The 24,721-nt window shown below is 52.4% G+C and overlaps 2 protein-coding genes across 9 annotated transcripts in view; one reads left to right on the forward strand and one right to left on the reverse strand.

Annotated features, from left to right (window-relative positions):
* Positions 1-12,458, reverse strand: part of LOC128840282 (uncharacterized) — a 34,947-nt gene extending 22,489 nt beyond the window's left edge. The window contains exon 1 of one of the 2 annotated variants that reach the window (XM_054034111.1): positions 11,682-12,458. In XM_054034111.1, coding sequence (XP_053890086.1) covers positions 11,682-12,397 — 716 coding nt within the window. In that variant the 5' untranslated portion in view covers positions 12,398-12,458. The remainder of the gene's footprint in view (positions 1-11,681) is intronic. The other variant, XM_054034112.1, reaches the window with a different exon arrangement.
* Positions 12,410-24,721, forward strand: part of DOCK3 (dedicator of cytokinesis 3) — a 694,815-nt gene continuing 682,503 nt past the window's right edge. For all 7 annotated transcript variants that reach the window (XM_054034104.1, XM_054034108.1, XM_054034105.1 and 4 more), the window contains exon 1: positions 12,410-12,494. In XM_054034104.1, coding sequence (XP_053890079.1) covers positions 12,458-12,494 — 37 coding nt within the window. In that variant the 5' untranslated portion in view covers positions 12,410-12,457. The remainder of the gene's footprint in view (positions 12,495-24,721) is intronic.

Below are 24,721 nucleotides of genomic sequence, written 5' to 3' on the forward strand. Positions count from 1 at the left end.
CAGGAGACAGCTGATTGTGGGATTGTGCAAGAATAGCTCAGTGCCAGCTGCCTGCACTGTCTGATCCCCACATGTCCTTTGTAGAGTACACCTCTACCTCAATATAATGCTGTCTTTGGGAGCCAAAAAATCTTACCGCGTTATAGGTGAAACTGCGTTATATTGAACTTGCTTTGATCCACCTGAGTATGCAGCGTGTCCCCCCCCCCCCGAGCACTGCTTTACCGCATTATATCCGAATTTGTGTTATATCGGGTCATGTTATATCGAAGTAGCGGTGTATCTGAAGTGACCATTCAGCTCTGTCCTCCTTCTGGCTCTTTGATCTACATACAGGAGGACATTTTTTCAAGTCTTTCCTTTCCCAGCCTCCTATCCTATTCATGTGTATACTATGAAAAAGCAATATGCTGTAAAACGTGCTAACTAATGCATTTTAACTAAAACAACGTTCAGCATGATTTGACACTATGTATAGACAGGGACAGTTGTGTTTAAAATAGTTAAGATCCTAGGTTAAACATGACCAATGAACATTTTAAACACAACTATATCTGTCTACCATTGTCATGTTTAATATTGTGTTTGTTAAACATTTTTTTTCTAACGTGTTTTTCCAGTGTAAATAGGCATCAGTGTGGGGGATTTGGCATTCCTTCTTTAGTTTGTGAGACAGAGGTCTGAGGAAAGAGACTTGCAATGCTGCTTCCTAGACAATGACAGCTCAAAGGGTCACTGTGAGGGGAGATAAGGTTGATGATCTGCCAGTACAGCCAGTCTCTGGAACCCATGAAGCCCACCCTCAACCATTTAGATTTAGGGGTGCTAGATATTTAAGGAAAATCTTATCTTTCATTTTGATTTCTAAAATAAATTTCCAGAATCTTTCCTTGCCAAGACCCTCTAAAACATAAAGATCTACATTGACATTAGAGATGGAATGAACAAACAGCTGGGCTCCAATTCTGCAACAGGAGATTGGAAATGCATGCAATCCTTATATAAAATAAATCATACATTTGGGGTGTATAAAAGCATCATTGTGCTATACCTATGCATAGTGGTGTGATAGCATAATTAGACAGTCAATTACATTTGGAGGAATGAGAGGAGGCACAACATTGTTCTGCAGGCCTGCCCAACAGTGCTAAAGTTGGATCTATTTGCAAGGCTACTATATGTTGTTCTGGGCTTCCTTTGTTGCATATGGCTGACCCTAAGCTCCTTCTTCCTCCCCAGTGGACTAGCTCCTGTGGCTCTTTCACAGGACAAGATATATATTTACTCATTCAGTTTGTTAATGCACATCAATGAAACAGGAGTAAATACATCTGATAACTTTAAATTATGTAAAATTGCATTCCATCTACTGTACTGTAGAGGATAGTGATTTGTTAATTAGGATATCTGCCCCTCATGTCACTCTTTGGGAAGTACAAATAAGATAACTGTATCTGAGGAGATAATTGGGGATTAAATATCTAATCTGTAGAATGTTGCAAATAAATCTTAAAATGTTTTAATATTTAAAGAATGACTGGAACTGCTGATACCACCGTTTTATATAATGGTCAAATATACAAATGACCAATCTGTCTTTAAAACAAAATATTTTGGTCCTCTGAAGGCTTTGTCTGTCCCCACTTCTAATTACTAGCCCCACCATCTCTTTAGAGTTTGTTTTAATCTAATCTTGTGTGGTGTTATACACCCTCAGTCTGTATTGTCTTCAATGGGTGAGGGTGCTCAGAAGCGCCCTGCATATAGCATCATCATCCTGTTGAGTTCTTCCTCGAAGAGGAGCACTAGGGCTGTGAGGAGAAGCATTTGTTACCTCTGTAAAGAACAGGGCAGCTAGGAGAGGGCTAGGAAGAATTCCTGAGAGCAGAGGGTAGAGAGATGGCCATAGCAGAGGGACTGTCTCTTGTCTTTAGAAAGTTTAGGATCAGTAAAATGTCTAATATTTAAAATTCAGCTGGTACAGATAAAAGTAAGAGATTAAGTGTTATATTACGAATGTTAAAGTGAATAGAAAAATCCTAAAAGCTAGTAGCATCCTATCTGTAACAACAGAAATCTCAAGATTTCTCAATTTTTGTTACTACTAAAAGCTACTCTTGTACGTTATGATAGTTCTTAGGAAGATAAATAACAAAACGAATGCAAAATATGTATGCTTACATTTATGTGTAGAGTAAGGTATGATAAAATAACTGTAGTTTTCTAAATCAAGAATGTAAGAACACATGCTTTGCTCTTGGCCTTTGTATTTGTACTCTTATAAAATGCTGTCAGTACATCATCAATGTTGAAAATTTAGTTGCACAAAAGTCAGAAAATTTATAATGAAGGTTTCCACGGCAACCTCAGCTCAGTAGCTCAATTCAGCAACCTTTAGTATTTCATTACATAATCGCAGAACACATATTTAGTAAAACAAAATGTTATTACAAAAGTACTATGTAACCATAAAATTGTATATAACGCATCTTATTGACAGATTTTCTGGAAGAGCTGTACAAAAAGAGCAGTTCTCTTCAATTATATTAGGGACAGTATGTATTGAAAAAAATAGCTAAATTATCAGGATATTGAAGTGATAAATCCAATACCAAACTTACTGAAATCTTAGGAAACATCTAGAATGACACATCCTTCAACTTCTAAGGCTCCGTGAAGAATTCATATCTGATCCCTTGACATTAGAGGTTAAGTAGAAGTCATAGGTGAAGTCTAACACTTATACAAATGATAGATAACTGCTTTTCCAATGATCTGGATAAACACCAGTTACTTCTAGTTAGAAACTTGTCAAACTGTTCATAATCTCCACATTATAGGATTACATAACTTTCAGAAGAGTGTCACATTAGCTAGTGTTAGATGAATATATTGTGAAAGCTACTATTGTAATACATATGTAAATTTCCAATTCTAATGCAACTACAATCTCAGGCTTAATGGTGCAACACCATGTTTATTTTTTTAAAGAAAAACAGACTGGAGAAATAATGATTTTCAATAAATACTCATCAAACAATGCAAAAATTACAGTAAAATCTGCCTTAGAGACCCCCGTCACGACCGACTACTTGCAGAGGCCACAGAACACGGTTGCTCTCTGATCTGTAAACCTTTGAAGAGAGACCACTTCTGCTAACTCCCATGCGTAAAACTCTTGGCAGGTTTTACTGTACTTGGAAAACTTTCCACTAGCCCCTGGGCTAAAAATCTTTGAAGTTCTAGCCTGAAAGGTCTCTTATTGAGAATAGGAGTGCAAAACGGAAATACTATTTCAATTTGTAAAGCCACTGAATAGGGTGGAATATCAATGTTAAAGTTCAAGTATCAGAGGGGTAGCCGTGTTAGTCTGGATCTCTAAAAGCAGCAAAGAGTCCAGAGGCACCTTATAGACTAAGGCCTGGTCTACACTACGGGTTTAGGTCGACTTTAGCAGCGTTAAACCGAATTAAGCCTGGACACGTCCACACAACGAGGCCCTTTCTTTCGAATTAAAGGGCCCTTTAAACCGGTTTCTTTACACCACCTCCGACGAGGGGATTAGCGATAAAACCGGCCTTTGCGGGTCGGAATTGGGGTAGTGTGGACGGAATTCGATGTTATTGGCCTCCGGGAGCTATCCCACAGTGCTTCATTGTGACCGCTCTGGACAGCGCTCTCAACTCAGATGCACTGACCAGGTAGACAGGAAAAGACCCGTGAAGGTTTGAATTTCATTTCCTGTTTGCCCAGCGTGGAGAGCACAGGTGACCACGCAGAGCTCATCAGCACAGGTAACCGTCATGGAGTCCTCCCAGGATCGCAAAAGAGCTCCAGCATGGACCGAACGGGAGGTACGAGATCTGCTCGCCATATGGGGAGATGAAGCAGTGATAGCTGAACTCCGTAGCAGTAAAAGAAATGGAAAAGTATTAGAAAAGATCTCCAAGGCCATGAAGGACCGAGGCCATAACAGGGACACACAGCAGTGCCGCGTGAAAATTAAGGAGCTAAGGCAAGCCTACCACAAAGCCAGAGAAGCAAACGGAAGGTCCGGGGCAGAGCCGCAAACTTGCCGCTACTACGCGGAGCTGCATGCGATCCTAGGGGGTGCAGCCACCACTACCCCAACCGTGTGCTATGACTCTCTCACTGGAGAAACACACAGGGAAGACGGTTCGGGGAACGAGGAAGATGACGATGGAGGTACTGTAGGTAGCTCACAGCAGCAAGGAAGCGGAGAAACCGGTTTCCCCAACAGCCAGGATATGTTTGTGACCCTGGACCTGGAACCAGTAACCCCCGAACTCACCCAAGACCCTCAGGGCACACAGGAGACCTCTGGTGAGTGTAACTTTGTAAATATTTGTAAACATTACAAAAAAAAAGCAAGCAAGTCTGTTAACGTGTATGGGGATGGAGCGGAAATCCTCCAGGGACATCTCCAGAAAGCTCTCCTGGTTGAAATGGGGTGATTTTATTAAGGGGGACATTCAGAGGCGCCCGTTCCTGCTCTTCTGACCAGAAATGTTCCCCGCTGTTAACCACGCGGTGGGGGGGAGGGGTGAAGTGATCATCCCAGAGAATCGTGTGTGTGTGTGTGGGGGGGGGTGGTTTACTTGTGTTTGTGCCGCATGTTAACCGGGAAACCGCAGCCCCCTCCTTTTACATTGAAACCCCATTTTAAATGGACAACCCAATTCATCCTTGATATGGGAAATGCGCTGCTGTTTGCAACCTTTCCCGCATGTTAAGAAGGTTAAAAAAGCCAAAACACTGTGGCCTACGATGGCTGCCTGCAAGCCGAAATATGCGACCTTGTAATGAAAGAGTGTACCCATTGTTCCCTAAAATGTGTCTTTTTTAACCACCTCTCCCTTCTCCTCCACCAGCTGCAAATGTTTCTCCTTCGCAGAGGCTCGTGAACATTAGAAAGAGAAAACGTAAGACGAGGGACGAGATGTTCACGGAGCTGCAGATGTCCGCCCAGGCTGATAGAGCACAGCAGAATGCGTGGAGGCAGTCAATGACGGAGATGAGAAAAGCCCAATATGAACGAGAGGAGAGGTGGCGGGCTGAATCGCGGGAAGAACAGAGCAAGTGGCGGGCTGAAGACGATAGGTGGCGTCAGCTTGCAGACAGACGGCAAGAGGCAATGCTCCGTCTGCTGGAGCATCAAAGTGATATGCTCGAGCGTATGGTTGAGTTGCAGGAAAGGCAGCAGGAGCAGAGACCGCCGCTACAGCCCCTGTGTAACCAACAGCCCTCCTCCCCAAGTTCCATAGCCTCCTCACCCAGACGCCCAAGAACACGGTGGGGGGGCCTCCGTCCACCCAGTCACTCCACCCCAGATGATCGCCAAAGCATCAGAAGGCTGGCCTTCAATAAGAGTTAAAGTTTTAAAATGCAGTGTGTCCTTTTCCATCCCTCCTCCCCCACCCATCCCAGGCTACCTTGGCAATTATCCCCCTACCTCTGTAAGGAACTAATAAAGAATGCATGAATGTGAAAAAACAATGACTTTATTGCCTCTGCAAGGGGGAGGGGAGGGTGGGGTGAGGTGGTTGGTTTACAGGGAAGTAGAGTGAACCGGGTCGGGGGGGGGGGTTGGAGGGTTCATCAAGGAGAAACAAACAGAAGTTTCACACAGTAGCCTGGCCAGTCACAAAACTCGTTTTCAAAGCTTCTCTGATGCGCACCGCGCCCTGCTGTGCTCCTCTAACCGCCCTGGTGTCTGGCTGCGCGTAATCAGCGGCCAGGCGAGTTGCCTCAACCTCCCACCCCGCCATAAAGGTCTCCCCCTTACTCTCACAGATATTGTGGAGCGCACAGCAAGCAGCAATAACAATAGGGATATTCTTTTCGCTGAGGTCTGAGCGAGTCAGTAAGCTGCGCCAGCGCGCTTTTAAACGTCCAAATGCACATTCCACCACCATTCGGCACTTGCTCAGCCTGTAGTTGAACAGGTTCTGACTCCTGTCCAGGCTGCCTGTGTACGGCTTCATGAGCCATGGCATTAAGGGGTAGGCTGGGTCCCCAAGGATCACGATAGGCATTTCAACATCCCCAATGGTCACTTTCTGGTCCGGGAAGAAAGTCCCTTCCTCCAGCTTTCGAAACAGAGCAGAGTTCCTGAAGACGCGAGCATCATGTACCTTTCCCGGCCATCCCACGTTGATGTTGGTGAAACGTCCCTTGTGATCCACCAGGGCTTGCAGCAGCATTGAAAAGTACCCCTTGCGGTTTACGTAGTCGGTGGCTTGGTGCTCCGGTGACAAGATAGGGATATGGGTTCCGTCTATGGCCCCGCCACAGTTTGGGAATCCCATTTCAGCAAAACCATCCACTATTGACTGCACGTTGCCCAGAGTCACTACCCTTGCTATCACCAGGTCTTTCATTGCCCTGGCAAATTGGATCACAGCAGCCCCCACCGTAGATTTGCCCACTCCAAATTGATTCCCGACTGACCAGTAGCTGTCTGGCGTTGCAAGCTTCCACAGGGCTATCGCCACTCGCTTCTCAACTGTGAGGGCTGCTCTCATCTTGGTATTCTGGCGCTTCAGGGCAGGGGAAAGCAAGTCACAAAGTTCCATGAAAGTGGCCTTACGCATGCGAAAGTTTCGCAGCCACTGGGAATCGTCCCATACCTGCAGCACGATGCGATCCCACCAGTCTGTGCTTGTTTCCCGGGCCCAGAATCGGCGTTCCACGGTATCAACCTGCCCCAGTGACACCATGATTTCCACATTGCTGGGGCCTGTGCCTTGTGAGAGGTCTATGGCCATGTCAATTTCCTCATCACTCTCGTCGCCGTGCTGCAATCGCCTCCTCGCCTGGTCCGGGTTTCGCCTTGGCATGTTCTGGCTCTGCATATACTCCAGGACAATGCGCGTGGTGTTCATAGTGCTCATAATTGCCGCGGTGATCTGAGCGGGCTCCATGATCCCAGTGCTAGCTATGGCGCCTGGTCAGAAAAAAGGCGCGAAAGTAGTATCTGATGGACCAGGAGAAGGAGGGCGGGAGGGAGGGAGGGAGGGAGGGAGGGCCAAGTGACGACATGGCGTACAGGTACAGGAACAGGGAGAAACACAAACAACTGTCACACAGAATGGTCCCCCCAAAGATTAAACTGGAAACCCTGGGCTTAGCAGGCCGTTGATTTCACGGAGGAAGGGGAAGCAAATGAACACAGAATAAATCTATTTTTTACATCTTAAGGTGGCAGCCGACGCTGCAGCATGAGTGACAGCCATACCAGTACGATGATGATGGGTACCAATCATAATATACCATCATCTGCCAAAAGGCAAGAGGCTGCTGCTGTGTAGCAATGCAGCCCCATGTCTGCCAGCCCCACGTCCGCCAGCACCCAGCATCGCCCTCGGCCTCTTCTGGGTGCTTAGCAGACAATATTGGGCAATTGGCAGAAAATAGTACATTATGACTGGTAACCGTCATCATCGAGACAGTAGCATGTCTGCCCAGGTGGCCATGATTGACAGCCACTCCAGTACGACGACGACGGGTACCAGTCATAATATACCATCGCCTGGAAGGGGCTGGTGCAATGCAGCCCTACGGCTGCGAGCCCCACGGCTATCACTCATGCTACACCGTCTACTGCCAAAAGGCAGTTAGCAGCTGCTGCTGTGTAGCAATGCAGTCCCACGTCTGCCGGCACCCAGAGGACATATGGTGACGGTGAGCTCAGCTGTGCTGAGCGGGCTCCATGTTGTCTGCACAGGTAACCCAGGTAACCCAGGTAAAAAGGCGCGAATCTATTGTCTGCCGTTGCTGTGACGGGGGAGGGAGGGGCCTGACGACATGTACCCAGAACCGCCCGCGACACTGTTTTGCATCATCCGGGCATTGGGATCTCAACCCAGAATTCAAAGAAAAGGCGTGAACCGCTTCGCGGCTCGAGCTGTGGCGCAAACGTAGTATCTGACGGCCTAGGGGAAGGAGGGAGGGGGGCCGAGTGACGACATGGCGTACAGGCACAGGGAATTAAAATAAAGAACGGTGGCTGTGCATCAGGGAGAGACACAAACAACTGTCACAGACTGGTCCCCCCCAAAGATTAAACTGAAAACCCTGGGTTTAGCAGGCCGTTGATTTGACGGAGGGAGGGGGAAGCAAATGAATACAGAGAAAATCTATTTTTTACATCTTAAGACGACGGTGCAGCGTGACTGATAGCCCTCGGCATCTTTCTGGGTGCTTGGCAGCAAATACGGGGCGGTGTATGACGATGGTCTTCAGGCCTATTGCACGAGCTGCTGCTCAGGGAAGACTCTGCTAATGTGCGATGACCCGACTTGTAATAGGCCGGCTAACAGTCATAATACACCATTTACTGCCAAAAGGCAAGCCCCACGGCTGCCAGCACCCAGATCGCCGATGAAGGCTACCAGTCTACTGCACCGTCTACCGCCAAAAGGCAGTTAGCAGCTGCTGCTGTGTAGCAATGCAGTCCCACGTCTGCCGGCACCAAGAGGATATATGGTGACGGTGAGCTCAGCTGTGCTGAGCGGGCTCCATGTTGTCTGCACAGGTAACCCAGGTAACCCAGATAAAAAGGCGCGAATCTATTGTCTGCCGTTGCTGTGACGGGGGAGGGAGGGGCCTGACAACATGTACCCAGAACCGCCCGCGACACTGTTTTGCATCATCCGGGCATTGGGATCTCAACCCAGAATTCCAAGGGGCGGCGGAGACTGCGGGAACTGTGGGATAGCTGTGGGATAGCTACCCATAGTGCAATGCTCCGGAAGTCGACGCTAGCCTCGTACTGTGGACGCGGTCTGCCGACTAGAGCACCTAGAGCATTTTATTGTGTGGACATACACAATCGGCTGTATACAACCGATTTCAATAAAACCGGCTTCTATAAATTTGAACTAATTTCGTAGTGTAGACATACCCTAACAGACGTATTGGAGCATGAGCTTTCGTGGGTGAATACCCACTTCGTCGGATGCATGTAGTGGAAATTTCCAGAGGCAGGTATAAATATGCAAGCAAGAGTGAGTCAGGCTAGAGATAACGAGGTGGGTTCAATCAGGGGGGATGAGGCCCTCTTCTAGCAGTTGAGGTGTGAACACCAAGGGAGGAGAAACTGCTTTTGTAGTTGGCTAGCCATTCACAGTTTTTGTTTAATCCTGAGCTGATGGTGTCAAATTTGCAGATGAACTTTCTTTTTGAAGTCTGGTCCTGAAGTTTTTTTGCTGCAGGATGGCTACCTTTAAATCTGCTATTGGGTGGCCAGGCAGATTGAACTGTTCTCCTACAGGTTTTTGTATATTGCCATTCCTAATATCGGATTTGTGTCCATTTATCCTTTTACAGAGGGACTGTCCAGTTTGGCCGATGTACATAGCAGAGGGGCATTGCTGGCATATAATGGCGTATATTACATTGGTGGACGTGCAGGTGAATGAACCGGTGATGGTGTGGCTGATCTGGTTAGGTCCTGTGATGGCGTCGCTGGTGTAGATATGTGGGCAAAGTGGGCATCGAGGTTTGTTGCATGGATTGGTTCCTGAGTTAGTTACTATGGTGCGGTGTGTAGTTACTGGTGGGAATATGCTTCAGGTTGGCAGGTTGTCTGTGGGCGAGGACTGGCCTGCCACCCAAGGCCTGTGAAAGTGAGGGATTGTTGTCGAGGATGGGTTGTAGATCAAAAGTTTGTATCAGGAGAATAATTACCCAAATTGTTAGGTTTTTTTCTCAATCTGTATTAGGCATTTGTACCAGGATTGAAGTACTGAATATGAATTTGAACTTAACTCCTATGATTCCTGCATGCTCAGAAAGTATGTTTTCTAGACCACAAATATTCATATGGTACTCCCTGTACCACACAAACGTTCTATAGTATATGACCTTAGTGGACTGAAATTCCTACACTCCTGGAAGCAACAAGTTTGAATCCTAGTAGTCATCTTGGTTTTATTCTACTAAAGTAGATACATTGAATATGATGAAGTTTACTGTGAAGTTTTTCAGATGAGATATAAACAAAAATCTAAGATTCTGAATAACCCTCTTATTCCTTTAAGTAAGCATTTGTCCTTGTGTGTGTGGCCAAAATTCCCTTCATTGTGTGTTCTGTCTGCTGTTCGTTTGCCAGATACCTGCAATCGGAGGGAGCTTTTATTATGGATTTAGTTGGGGAAGCACTTTGAGATGCTTTAAGAAGAAATCAGCAATATAAATGTGAGTTAATAAGGCCATACAGTGTATGTGCCCATTAAAGTGTCATAAACTGAAGATTAGAGCAAGGGTTGGTTCATTACTTCACGGTTAGTTGAGGTACACACTTGTATACATCTTCTTCCGAATAGTACTGGTGGAAGAGATCAGGTTAACTACACAGCCTGGACAACCGCAACACCATAGGCGTGCGCACACGAGGTGTGCCGGGTGTGTGCCCAGGCACACCCTAATGCCAGCGGGCTGGATTCGGCCCATCAGAGCTTTGGATCCAGCCCGCGGGATTTGCCCCCCATGGTGCTGCAGGCCCCGCGCCGCTCTCAGAAGTGGCCGGCACAGCACCACGTCCCTGGGGCCCCAGGGAGGGCAGAGGGCTCTGTGCGTTGCTCCAGGCACTGCCCTCCGCAGCTTCCATGGGGAACCGTGGCCATTGGGAGCTTCGGGGAAGGTACCTGGAGGCGTGGTAAGGGCAGCGCGCAGAGCCCAGTGCCCCTCCCCCCCCCGGGGCCACACAGGGACGTGGTGAGCAGTGTGGCGTGGGGCCAGGGCAGGCAGGCAGACAGACAGGGAGCACGCCGCTGCAGGTAAGCGGCGCCAGGCCAGAGCCCAAACCCCTCCTGCACCCCACCCCCCAACTCCCTGCCCTGAGCCCCCTGCCTGCACCTCGCACCCCTCCTACACCTCAACTCCCTGCCCTGAGCCCCCTGCCTGCACCCCGCATCCCTCCTGCACCCCAACTCTCTGCCCTGAGCCCCCTGCCTGCACCTTGCACCCCTCCTGCATCCCAACTCCCTGCCCTGAGCCCCCTGCCTGCACCTCACACCCCAACCCCCTGCCCTGAGCCCCCTCCTGCACCCCGCCCCCCAACTCCCTGCCCTGAGCCCCCGACGCACCCCAACCCCCTGCCCTGAGTCCCCTGCTGCACCCTGCACCCCCATGCACTCCAACTCCCTGCCCTGAGCCCCCTGTTGCACCCCACACCCCTCCTGTACCCCAACCCCCTGCCCTAAGCCCCCTGCCTGCACCTTGCACCCCAAACCCCTGCCACACCCCTCCTGCACTCCGCACCCCAACCCCCTTCCCGGAGCCCCCTCATACACCCCACACCCCTCTTGTGCCCCAATTCCTTGCTCTGAACCCCTTCCTGCAAACCGCACCCCCTCCCACACCCCAACCTTTATGATGTTCACCTTTAAAAAAATAAAATAAAATAAAATTTCCTGGGTGCACACCCTAATGAAATGTGCTGCGCACGCCTATGCACAACACTTATTATCCAACAACAGCAGTATAATAGTGACTGACACACACATACACTGCTGTGAATTAAACAATAGCTTTGTTTACAAACAAAATGTCAAAGTTTACAAATTCAAATTACGTACACATCTCTAATATCTGTGCTCCCCACTAGCTGGCAGAGCCCTCGTTCAAAAGAAGTAGAAGGGAAAATAAAAACTCACAGCTCTAGTTGTTTTGAAACGGCCCAGTGATTTTCTGTCCACAAAGGCGGCTGCTGGTGGGAATAACATTGGCACCTCCAAACCTGCCGTTTTCGCTGTTGCCAGGTCTTGCGATTTGTTTTAGCAGGAGAGGTATGATAGAGGGAGTGTGTCTTTCCTCCATGCAGCCCCAGCTCCTGGAGGCATTTTTCCTTATTTCCCCTCAGAATCTGCTCTGGCGCAGGACCACTAACGCCTCGCGCTTGTGCCCCCATTTCCCGCCCTTTTCGTTCCCCTCTGCGGGTACCGTGCGGCCCCGGACCAGGGAGCGCAGGAAGGCAAGGGAGATGTCTGCGCATGCGCGCGATGTGGAAGCGGGGGGGCGGCGGCAGTAGCGCCAGTCCTTCGGTGCGACGACGCCAGTGAGGAGGCTGGAGCTCATCAGAGTGACCTGAGGGAGGGAAGTGGGGACCCCTGCAGCCGAGGGGCTGGACTGTGAGAAGCCGAGAGCCGCCGGTACCATCCCCGTCACCGGGGGCCATTCGCAGCTCCGTGCTGGGTGCTGCCGAGCGCTGAGGGATCCGACACCTGCCGCGGCGGCTCCCCGGGGACTGGTCCCCCTCCCCCCCGCACCTGCGCCTGGCCCGAGTGAGAGCGAGGAGGAGACGTTGCCGTGCTCGGGGGGCTGTGCGGAGCAGCGGCCCCGCTGTCAGCTGGGGAAACCGCCTCCGCTCCATGAGCAGGGCTCGGCTGCTGCGCTCCGTGAGGGGGGAACCGCGGCCGCCGCCGGCACCAGCATGTGGACCCCGACCGAGGAGGAGAAATACGGCGTGGGTAGGTGCCGAGCCCCCTCTTCCCTTCCTACTGGTAGCATGGCGACCCCCTTTTACCGCCTCAGCGGGCTGGGGAGCTGCCCCCCTCCGCACTGGGTGTGGGTCTGTATCCCGAGCTGACCTCTCGTGGTCCGGGGGTGGTGATGGGGCTGCCCGTTCTCTGAGCAGCCCCGGCTCTTGTGCCGCGGGCGGGCGTTGTACAACGAACCCAAACTTGCTGTAGCGGGAAGGGTCGTGGTGGGCCGGGGGTGGAGGGATGCGGGGGTGGGGCTGTTGCTGCTGGATGGCAGCGGTCGTCTCTCCGCCTTTTGAAAACAGTAACGTGTGCAGCAATGTTCGCATCCCACTGTTCCCAACTGCACCACAGGCCTGAGCATCCCCCAGCCCCCATCGCCTTGCAGGTACAGTAGGGAACGAAGGGGGCCATGTTATGGGACTGGCCCCATCTCCCATGTGCGTTGAAGAGCTGCCCGCTAAAAATAAGATAAACATCATGAGGTTTGTGTGGGGGGTGAAACATCTGCTTGGGACTTTAGTCCTTTCGGATTTTTGAACCTGGAGTCCAGTGTTTGTTAATTGGAAATCCAATTGAACTGTGCATGCTTGGTGTGTGTGTGTGTGTGTTTCTTTTTGAGGCGGTAAGGGAGTGGAAGGAGAGGAGTAGGCTTCTAGGGTCTACTTATAGGTTCTCTTTGCGGAAATAATCAGTAAACGAGTGTCTCAACCTTAATCTACTTATCTGCTATTCCTTTTTCTCTCTATTTTAATCTGTGGTCTGTGGTCTTGTTTATATGGTTGAGTTTAGAGAAAGGGAATGATTGTGATGGCATGTCATTAGGGGGCGCCAGCGATGCACCTGCTCTGAGTACTGGTATTCTTCCAGGAAAAGAGACACAAGATGTAACATATAGATAAATGTTAAAACCTGGTACTATACTAAACCCTGGCTATGATATTGAAAGCTGATGAGCATTTTTGGATTCTGGCAGCCGTCTACACTAGTAACCCAGCGCTGCTGGAAAAACCAAAATGACCCCCCCAAACCCTTTAATGGTGAAACTAAGTAGTATGGTGTTATGTATAATATGAAGGGGGTATATATACTTAGGTGACCGTTTTCTCCATTTCAGAATTTGTAAAAAATTCACATCTTGTGTAATATCACTGAAAATGATGGAAAAAAATTATACTTTCTGCTTACATTGATTATTTTCCTGGGTATTAATAGTAGATGTGGTTTTGATCAGATGCCATAATGCCCATGTAGTAACAAATACTTGTAATAGTCAACATTCATTATTTTTTTACAAACATGTCTTGTTCCTTGTAAACTTGGTATATGTTAAATACTTTTTATCAACACTCGATATTTTATGGTGAAAATTGGTATCTCTAGGATGTGGGAAAACCTTACCTTCTGAAGTGACAGTTTACTTCTGCTCAATTATAAAATTAAAATGTTAATGATTTAGAGCAATTGTTGAGGGGTGTAGAGGACCAGTAACATGACAAAGTATTCTCAATTAATTTGTTGTGTTATGCAGCTGTGTAGTAGTTTTATTACAGCTTGATTTATACATATGGTAAAAACAAATTTTATTTACTTAGAACAAGCATCATAGAACTTATTAATGTATAGACACATAAGGAATGCAGTTTTATATGAAATGCAATTAAATGTGGTGTATGTTACTAGCAGAGATGCATGTATTAAATATAAAAACCTATAATAATACATGTAATAACGCTGTAAATTTACTACTACTACTACCGATTTAATTAAAAAACCCAGGGGAAAATTCAGTTTAGGTACCTGCAGCACTATTGTTACCACAATGTGTATAACTGTGTAAAATACACATTTTAACCTCTCAGAAGAGCCTATATTGTAACCAGTAATATTATATATGGTTTTTGTGTTGAGAACCTCAGGTAAATCTTCTGATATGTTTAACTTCATATTAGCAACTGTAATATTGTATTAAAGTAAGCTTTTTGTATTTTAAGTTTATACATCTCTACCCCGATATAATGCGACCCAATATAACATGAATTTCGGATATAACGCGGTAAAGCAGTGCTCTGGGGGGGGGGCTGCGCAATCCGGCGGATCAAAGCAAGTTCAATATAACGTGGTTTCACCTATAACATGGTAAGATTTTTTGGCTCCCGAGGACAGCATTATATCGGGGTAGAGGTGTGTATAAAAAATTGTATACCGGGGTACCATGTTTGTTTGTTAGTTTGTTGGTGTTTTTCGGGTAACTGTTTAACTTTGCTTTAAATTGACTGTAGATGCAGGAAAATCCCAGCTGCAGAACTATGAAGTTCAACAATGTGGCAATAATGTAACTAAAACCTTTTTTTACTCTGATGTGAAAGTGAATTTTTAATCATTTTCTTGAATTCTCATTCTATCCCATTTATAAACGGATTCTTCCTCACTGTGGACTAACAGCACATGAAGTTTGATGGTTTTAATATTGTCTCTTTTGAGTGTTGTACGTAGTCATGGTGATCTTTGGAAAAAAAAAAGACTATTCTGCCTTCTTAACTCAAAAGTAACTGTATTGACTTTGCTTAAGCTGAGGCAGAGAGGGATCACTCTTGGGCTCTAAACAAGCCTGGAAAAGTCAACCTAAAGTGAGAAATGAGTAAGTGACAACAAGGGGGATATAATGAAAGTTTCTGGAGTCTTGGACATCTTCCTGTAACACCTTGTGACAGGGTTGGGCTAGATGCCTACAGGAGAGAGATCATTTTGAGTACCACTACTAAAAGCCCCTCCCTCAGCCTAGGGAGGGGCTACTAAACCCAGAACCCAAATGAGTTCGGGGGACAACAAATGCAATAACAGGAACAGGCGTGGGGGTCAAAGGGCCAAAACTAGGGAACCAGAAGGGGACACCGAGGAGAGAGCCCCGGACAGCACCCACTGCTCCTCGAAGGCATCGAGAGAGCCGGCGGATGCTGCCCAGAGGAACTCTGCCCGGATATGTGAACAGATAAATGAACAAAAAACAGCCCCACCGTCGCAGGCCCCCCCCCTCTGCCAACCTCCTCTCCCTAGTGTTACGAAAGGCCACCTTGGCCATGGCCAGGAGGAGGTTGTCAAGGTGGTCCTGCAACTTTGTGGGGCCTTGAATCGGGTGTGCGTAAATAAACAAGTGCGGGGAAAAGTGCAGCCAGAACCTCAATAAGAGGTTCTGGAGGAGCTGGAATAGAGGCTGCAGCCTGGTGCACTGAAGATACACGTGCACCAGGGTCTCCCTCACGCCACAAAAGGGACAGGTTTCAGGGACAGAGGTGAACTGCGCCAAGTACACATCCGTGCTCATGGCTCCGTAGAGGAGCCACCAGCTGATATCCCTGGCAAGCCGCGGGTCTAAGATGGAATATAAACTGGCCCACCGGGGTTCCCCACGCTCCACTGCTGGTAAAAGGTCCCGCCACTTGGTATCAGGGAGGGACACGAAGGTGGGGTAATGAAGTGTGTGCAGCACGAGCGCCTATAGATGGTCCCTTGGCACGGTTTGGAAACGAACCGGCTGCAATTCACGCAGCTGGCTCGAGGTATGAGGAGGGGGAGGCTGGGAAGGCTCACAGGGCAGGGGGCCGATGGAAAGATCTGGAGGGCCTGGAATAAGGGTGGGCAGGGTGCACCCTCTCGCAGGACCCGCTCGAGGGAAAACCGAGCCATGGGAGGCAGGGCTGCCTCCACCTCCTGGAATACATGCCAGGGGGTCGTAAGAGTGGAAAGCCCCATGCGCCGACAGAGCGCCTGGGGATCCACCCAACCCCCCAGGTTGTAGTCCAGGAGGTCTCCGATTTTGGTGACTCCTGCCAGGACCAACCTCCGACACACCAAAGGGGACTCCACCACCTGCACACGAAGATAGGGATTGTGTAGCAGGGACTCTGCGAGGAGATCTGCCCACTTAGTGGCCACAAAGGACCTGGTTGCTGAAACCAGCCTCCAGGCCCAGAGGAGGTCCTGGTAGAAGACCGGCAGCTTGGAGAGATCTCGTGGAAGACCTCTCAGATGAAGAAAAAGGAGCTGCCGGTCATATCGGAGCCCACGGAGGTGGCGGAGGAAGGCGTGTGCCAATATACTCCACGCCGAGCCACCTGCACTATAAAGGAGTCTCTACAGGGCCAGGAGGCAGAAGACATGGACCTGCGTGGACATACACGTCAGGCCCTGTCCTCCCTCCTCCAGGGGAAGATAGAGAACCCCTGCAGAGACCCAGTGCAGTCCTGGCTAAAAAATACCCAGAACCAACCTCTGGAGATTGGCCAGGAACCCCGGGGGCAGGCACAGGGTGTTGAGTCAGTACCAGAGCATGGACAGGACCAGTTGGTTGAGCACCAGTGCTCTCCCCTGGAGGGAGAGGCACCGGAGCAGTCCTGTCCAGCTCCACAACCGCCCAGTCACCCTGCCCTCTAAACCGTGCCAATTTTCCTGTGGAGACGGATGCGTGGCAGAAAAATAAATGCCAAGATAGAGCAGCGGACCCACGCTCCACCGGATGGATTGAAGCGCGGGTAGGAGGGGGCTCGCCTGCCACCCGGCCCCGACCACCAGGCCAGAGCTCTTGACCCAGTTGACCTGGGCGGAGGAGGCTGCTGAATAAACAGCTTGACAAGCCTCCATCCACACCAGGTTGTCCGGGTCCTGGACCATGAGGAGCACGTCGTCGGCATATGCTGCCAGGATCAGCCGCACCTCCGGCTCACGGAGCTCCAACCCCGTCAACCTCTTGCGAAGGAGATGAAGGAAGGGCTCAATGGCCAGAGTGTACAGCTGACCCGACAGTGGGCAGCCTTGACGCACTCCTCGCCCAAAGCTGACAGGTGCACTCAGGGTCCAGTTGAGCTTGACCAAACACTCTGCGGAGGCGTAGAGCACCTGGAGAAACCCCACAAACCAGGGTCTGAAGCCAAATGCCCGCAGAGTGCCCAGGAGATACCCATGGTCCATCCAGTCGAACACCTTCTCCTGATCCAGGGACAGGAGGGCGAACGACAGACCAGCTCCAAGAGATCCCAGACCAGATAGAGATTATCGAAGATGGTACGGCCTGGGACGGTGTAGGTCTGATCTAGATGGACCACGTCCGCCAGCACGGACAGTAGCCGCAGCGATATGGCCTTCGCCATGACCGTATAGTCTGCGCTGAGGAGCTAGATGGGGACGCCAATTCCAGAGATCGCGGAGGTCCCCGTTCTTCGGCAGCAAGGCAAGCACTGCTTGCCTGCACGACAGAGAGAGGATCCCGCTCTCCAAAGCCTCAGCCCAGACAGTGGCAAGGTCCAGGCCGAGGACGTCCCAGAACACGCGGTAGAACTCCACGGTCAGCCCGTCAATGCCCAGAGATTTGTTGGTGGGCATGAGACGGAGGGCTTCTGAGAACTCTGCCAGAGTGAGAGGCAGCTCCAGCCGGTCCCGGTCGCCTGTGCTGAGCGTCGGGAGTCCATCCCAAAGCACTCGGCAGGCATTGGCATCGTTGGATCTGGGAAGAAAAGGCCAGCATAGAAGGCGCTGGCCCTCTCGCGCATCTCCACCGGATCCGTGAGGGTGCGCCATCCTCCGCCAAAAGGCAGAGGATATGCTTTTTCGCTCCCCTCTTCTTCTCCAGGGCGTAGAAGAAGCAGGAGCCGTGATCCATCTCCCGTAGGAGACGGATGTGGGATCGAACAAAGGCGCCCCAGACCCGAAGATCGTCAAGGGCCCGAAGCTCTTCCCGCTTCTCCCGGTACGCTCCACAGAAGGGTGGATCACCGGGGCTGGCGGCCAGATGTGTCTCAGCTCTAAAATCTCCTGCTCCAACTGCTCTATCACCACATCCCTCCGCCGGCTGGCGTCCCAGATGTGGCTACGGCAGAAGAGCTGGGCACGCACCTTCCCCACGTCCCACCACCGCTGTGCTGAGGGAAAGGCATGCCTTTGTTCCCGGCAGGCCAGCCAGAAATCCCACATCCTGTAGTAGATGGTTATTGAAATGCCAATAGGCCGGCCCCAGCCTCTCCAAAGAAAGAGAGGCTGTCATGGCCACCAAATGGTATTCTGAGAACGGGGCTGGCCGAACGCTGGAAGAGTGGGCTGTGAAAGATGACAGCAAGAAAAATAAATGCGATCCAACCGGGAGTGGCTCGTTGTTCTTCCACCGGGACATAAGTGAACGTAGAGTTGTCATCCAGGTGGTGGTTGCGCCAGACGTCCACCAGGGAGTAATGAGCTATGATCTCCCTGAGGACATCTGTGGCAGCCGGGCTCGGCTCGGTCCCCATGCAATCCCACTCCACGAGGGTGCAGTTGAAATCTCCGCCCAGGACCAGGCACTCGCAAGGATCTAAAGAACCGAGGAGGGCGGATGCCTGCCGGATGTCGGGGCATAGACATTGAGAAGATGCAGCATCAGCCCTTCCACCTGAGCTTGGAGGTGCAGCAGGCGACCCAGCATGACCTCGGTAATCCCCAGTACCTCGGGCTGTAGGTGTGGGGAGAACAGGTCGCCACCCCAGCCTGACAGACAGAAAGGTAGCTGAAGTAGACCCTGTCCCCCCACTTCAGCCGCCAGCTCGCTTTGGTGGCAAGGTCCGTGTGGATCTCCTGCAGGAAAATAACTGAGTACCCCCCATCCTGAAGAAAGGAGAGCACCTGGCACCTGTGGAGATCCAGCCTAAAGCCCCAGGTGTTTAAAGTGGCAAAGATGGATGGCGACATAAGGAGGGCTGATCCTCGTGGACGGGGCACTAGTGGTTCCCATTGGGCCTCGCAGCAAACCGTGACCGACTCCAAAAGCCATCAGGGCATCACAGAAGCTGCGGGTCCGCTGGGAAAAAGCAGCGTCCGTCTTCCCAGTCCCTTTGCCCTTCCCCCAAAATGTCCCTCACGGTCTGGAGAACAAGATGGAAATTGCCCCAACACTGAAGAGCGAGATGCACTCTGTTCGTGGAGCCACGAGTGTCCTCCAAGAAACAGCTCATCTCGTTCCTCTGTGCAGCAGGGACCAGGGTCATGGATCCCGGGGCATTCCCTGATTGAACCCCCCTGCCAGCCCTGTGGCCTATTGAGACGGACAAGCAGGGATCAGATCCCTGCCGTGGCACCTGTCCCTCCGGTGCCGTGCCACGCCACCCGACTTGGCCCTAGGGATGTTGGCAGAGGGAGAACTGCAGCCTCGGATGGGCCAGGAGAGGGAAAAAGAAAACCCGCCTCCCCAGGGCCCTCGTTTAAAAAAAAGGGGAGGGGGGACGACAACCCTAGGGGCAGCAGCAACAGGAGGAGGGAAGGAATAAAGATTAAGAACAGGAACAGGGGCTGGAACGGGGTCAGGGATAGGGACAGGACACAAATCTAGGGCAGGAAACGGGGACAAAATCAAGGGCCCGAGTGGCAGAGCCACCGAGACACGGTGCCTCTCGACCTGGCACGATGGTCAAAGGGGCAGCAAGGGATTGGGGCATTTCTGCAGCGCTAGGCTCAGGTGCCTCACCAACCGAGGCACCCATGATTACAGCACTGGGGGGGTGACGAGGGCTGCCGCCCCGCCTCATAGGGAAGGCTCAGAGCCCAGACACTCGGTGTCAGCTGTTGCCTCACTCGGCACGGCAGCATCAGCTGCATTACCAGTCACGGTCGGGCAGATGGTCAGATCCTAGGGCGTTGCAGTGGCCAAAACGGGCCACTGCCTGAGGTGGGGGGAAGGGGGCAACGGCAGATTACAAATGCTCTGACCGAGGCCCCCTAACACGGGGGGGCGTCCATCCGCTCGGTGGTAGGGGTCAAGCCTAGGGCCTCGATCTCATCAAAAATAGAGGCAAAATCCCCACCCGCCTCTACGGGGTCCCCCTCAACAGCAGCCGGGGTAGTAGCCACTTCAGTGCCTACAGGGGGCACAGATGGCAAAGCGATAGGGGGGACACTTTCATAACCTCCTCAGGGAGGGACTCCATAAGAGAGGTGGTACTACCCGCCTCCGCAGCTGCAGCGACCTCGGCCGACTCCAATTGGTGAACATCAGCAGGGGAGTCAATGGAAAACACCCAGCGCCAGTAAATTCCTTCATAGTTTTACAGAGGGTTCCTTCCCCCTTGCCAACGAGAGGGGGGTGCTGGGCCCGCGCACCCCACTTATGGCGCCTCCTTTGCACGAGCTCTCAGCTCCCCAAAGAAGGGGGCTGGCCAGCCGGATCAGAGCCGGGGAGTGAGGGCGATGATGGGAGGGTAAGGAAAGACGAGGGCAGGACAGCAGGGGAAGGGACAGACTCCCCCTGAGGCAAGCCCCGCTTGATTCCAGCTACCGGCCCTGCCACCCTCTCCTCCATGGGCCCTGGTCTACTACCCACCACAGCGGCGGGGCCCGCATGCTCATCTGGGCACTTCGCGGGGGCCGAGACCGGAGTGGAGTTGACAGTGGTCACGGATGGAGGAGGGGCAAGCCCAGGCACTGGGCGATCAGGGCCACCAGCAATGGTAGAGCTGACGCCCTTCCGGGTAGCGGGGGTCCCAGATGCCCCTCCGAGCTGGGCCAGGGGGCAGTCCTGCCAGATGTGCCCCGCTCCCTGGCAGAGAAAGTACCAGGCCTCCCCTGAAGAATAGTAAACCTGGTACTGAGCCCCTCGATGGGGCACCAGAAAGGACCCCTCCAAAGACTCCCTATCACATGCCGCCAGCAGCACTTGAACCTGCACCTGCCGGCAGAACGACAAAATGTGGCAGAGGGTGGGGTCCTTACAGCCCTACGGAAGGGGGTTGAGGACGGACAGGGGCTTCCCCAGGATGGAGAGGAACGGCAAAAGGGCAGCATTGGAGAGGAAGGGAGGAACAGAGGAGAACACCACCCGTACGCCCAGGTCCTCCAAAGGCTCAAGAGGGACATGAATGCCCCCCCACCGCCAATCCCCTCTCCACCGCCTCCTGGGCAGTGGCCTCCGATGCCTGGAAGAACACTACCTTCTCAAACATCTTAGAGGCCACCACCACGGCCGTGGGCCCCACCACATGTGCGGGCGTTGCCCCACGAAGAAACCTCCGTGCCGAGGCCGACACCAGGAGGCAATGCACCTTGTCTCCCTGGTGAGGGTGGGAAAGGGGCCCCGGCTGCTGGGAATGGTATTCTGGGAGGCGGCTGGGGCAGACGGCGAGGCGGCGAGTGGAGGGGTCGCATCTACCTGGGCGTATGCCTTGGGGTTCGAGGGAGCGGCACCTCCAGGGCTGGTGGAGGGAACAATGGGTCGGGGGGAAAAGGGGGGCTGCGGCTGTTAATGGGGCCGCAGCGGGAAAAGGAACCACTGCCACGGGAGGTTTTGCCTTCCGGGCAGGGCCCTTGCCCTTCTTCGTGCCCCGACCCTTCCCACCGGCCGAGGGAGTGGTCTCAGAGGTGGAGGCGGCAGAGGTCGCGGCAGCAACAACGGAAGGAAGGGGAGGGGAGAACGGCTACCATCCCCCCCCCGCTAAGCTGAAAGCAGGGCAGGAGGGCACCAGCAGAAAGGGGCAGAGGAAAAACAAGGAACACAACTCCCAGCACAAGATGAAAGAAACCGGCTCCCCCAGCTGCACTAAGGAAAGGAAGGGAAAACTAAGATATCATAGGGAAGTGTGCATCAGTGAAGGGATTAATGAAAAAAAGGGGCGGGGTGGAAATCTCAAGCGCCGACAGCAGAACGTGGGCACGCAGGCAATGAGAGCAGACCGGAAGGGGGAAGCAAGAAGCAAGGGGATAGAATGAAGGAGAGGGTCAGATCAGGTATGCCTCAGGCGTGGAGCAAAAAACAGTGGATTCAAAAACAACCAAACCGAAAAGGGGGAAATGGGGCTGGCAACCACGCCCGTACTGCGGGACAAGGGCGGGGCAAACAAACTAACCAAGGACCGAAAAACAGAACAAGGCAAAACAGCAAACAGGGTGGCTAGAAAGGGGACGGGTGGGGCAGGCAGCAAAGGGAAAGGGGGCAAACAGCTGCAAGAACAGGGCAATGGGCGAAGCGGAGGGGAAGGGAGCCCACCGGCCAAATGCAGCACGGGGCGGGAGGGCAAAGCCAAGGGAGGGGAAAGGAAACACACACCCACGGGTGCCCAAAAAACTAGTGCCTGCTTGCTGCTGCTAATGTCCCAAGATGGGAAAAAGGACAGAGTAAACTGCTGGGCTGGGGAGCGAAAAGCAGAGCCAGATGGTAACTGGATAGGTGGAGGGGGTGGTGGTGGCAGTAGGGGAGCGGACTGAACTGGGGAGGGCTCCACGCCGCTCCCCACTACAACGGTACCCACCACCACAGAAGCAAGGATGTTACAAATCCCCTCCACAAAGCAGGGTTCAGTCATTAAGACCAGGATACAGTCCACCCAACTAGGGTGACCAGATCACCCAAGACAAATATCGGGATGCGGGGGGGGGGGGGGGGAGAGGGGGGGTGACGTGGCGGGGGCGGGGCCAAAAAAAAAAAACCCCTTCCTCCGCAAGCGCTGGAGGGAGGCCCGGGAGACTCAGGGGAACCGCGGGGCCGGGGTGAGTAACTTTCCGGCCTGGTCCCTTGCAGGCAGGACTCAGTTGGGTGGTAGGGCGAGGAGGGGGCGGCCCGCAGGGCCAGGCGGCGGCTGTTCTCACCCCCGGCCAGCGGGACTTGGGAGCAGCCGCTGCTGCAGCTCCCACTGCCGCGGGGGAGGAAGCGGCCATGGCGCTCCGCGGCTGCGGCTCTGGCGCCCCCGAACCCCCCGAGCCGGGGCCTGCTGCGGGGACCCAGCAGCGCACACGCTGCGCCCAGCCCCTGGCCAGTCATGTCTGGGCTGCTGCCCAGCTGGTGCAATCCCGCGGCAGCCCCGGAGTGGGGCAGCAGGCCCCAGCCCCCCCGTCCCGCTCGGGTCCCGCAGGGGAACGAACGGGGCTGGGCGGCCGATGCCTCCGCCCCGGGGCCGCCGCGGGATAGCACCAGCTGGGCAGCAGCCCAGACGCGACCGGCCAGCGGCTGGGCGCAGTGTGCGCGCTGCTGGGTCCCTGCAGCAGGCCCCGGCTCGGGGGGTTCGGAGGCGCCGCAGCCGCGGAGCGCCATGGCCGCTTCCTCCCCCGCCCTGGCAGTGGGAGCTGCAGCAGCGGCTGCTCCCGAGTCCCGCTGCCCGGGGGGGGACAACAACAGCCGCCGCCTGGCCCCGCGGGCCGCCCCCCTCCTCTTCCAACCACCCAACTGAGTCCTGCCTGCTCGGGGCCAGGCCGGACTGTTACTCACCCCGGCCCCGCGCTTCCCCTGCGTCTCCCGGGCCTCCCTCCAGCGCTTGCGGAGGGAGGGGGAATGGTGAGCCCGGGGAAGAGGCGGGGATTCGGGGAGGGAGCCAATCGGGGGAGGAGGGGGCGGAGTCGGGGCGGGGGGGGGGGGTGCGAGCACTTCCGGGCTCTAGGCTGCGGGGCATTTCCTTGTTTGTCCAGTGTCCCGACCGCATGTCGGTCGGGACGCGGGACAAACAAGGAAATATCGGGACGGTCCCGATAAAATCGGGACGTCTGGTCACCCTACACCCAACAGAGCAGATGTCACAGGCAAATTGCTGGATAAAGTGTATGAAAGAAATTGAGCAGTGTGCAAAATGTCTAGAGGGTGAAATTGTTAACCTGAGTCTTGATGGGTGGAGCAGTGTCCGCAATGATCCTGTTGTATGTGCTTGTGTGACAACAGAAGAAGGGGAAAATATTCCTTACAGAAACAATTGATACATCAGGAAATGCACACACAACAAAATAATTGCAAGAAGTAGCGGTAAAGGCTATAACAAACTGTGAAAAAAAATTCAGATGTCTACTATGCAGCTTGGTCACACACAATGCTGCAAATGTATCCAAGATGAGAAGAAATTATTCAGAATAGAGTGAAGAGAGTCCCAAGCTAATAACATACGGTTGCAGTGCTCATTTGATGCACCTCCTAGCCAAAGACTTCAGTGTTCCAGAAATAAAGGCTAATGTTGTTGAAATTACAAAACTGTAACAACCACTTTGCAGCAGCTGCTCTGAAAAAAGTGGGAGGAACCAAGCTAACTCTCCCACAAGATGTGAGATGGAACTCAGTAGTGGACTGTTTTGAGCACTACTGGCCTAATCTGATGACAGTTTGTGAACAAAATCGTGAAAAAATAGATGGCACTATCACAGCCAAAGTTCTCAACATTGGGCTTAAGAGAACTGTTGAACACATGCTGAGTACCCTGAAGCCTATTTCTGTAGCCTTGAACAAAATG

The sequence above is a fragment of the Malaclemys terrapin genome, chromosome 7 (assembly GCF_027887155.1).
Source record: "Malaclemys terrapin pileata isolate rMalTer1 chromosome 7, rMalTer1.hap1, whole genome shotgun sequence".
NCBI lineage: Eukaryota > Metazoa > Chordata > Testudines > Emydidae > Malaclemys > Malaclemys terrapin.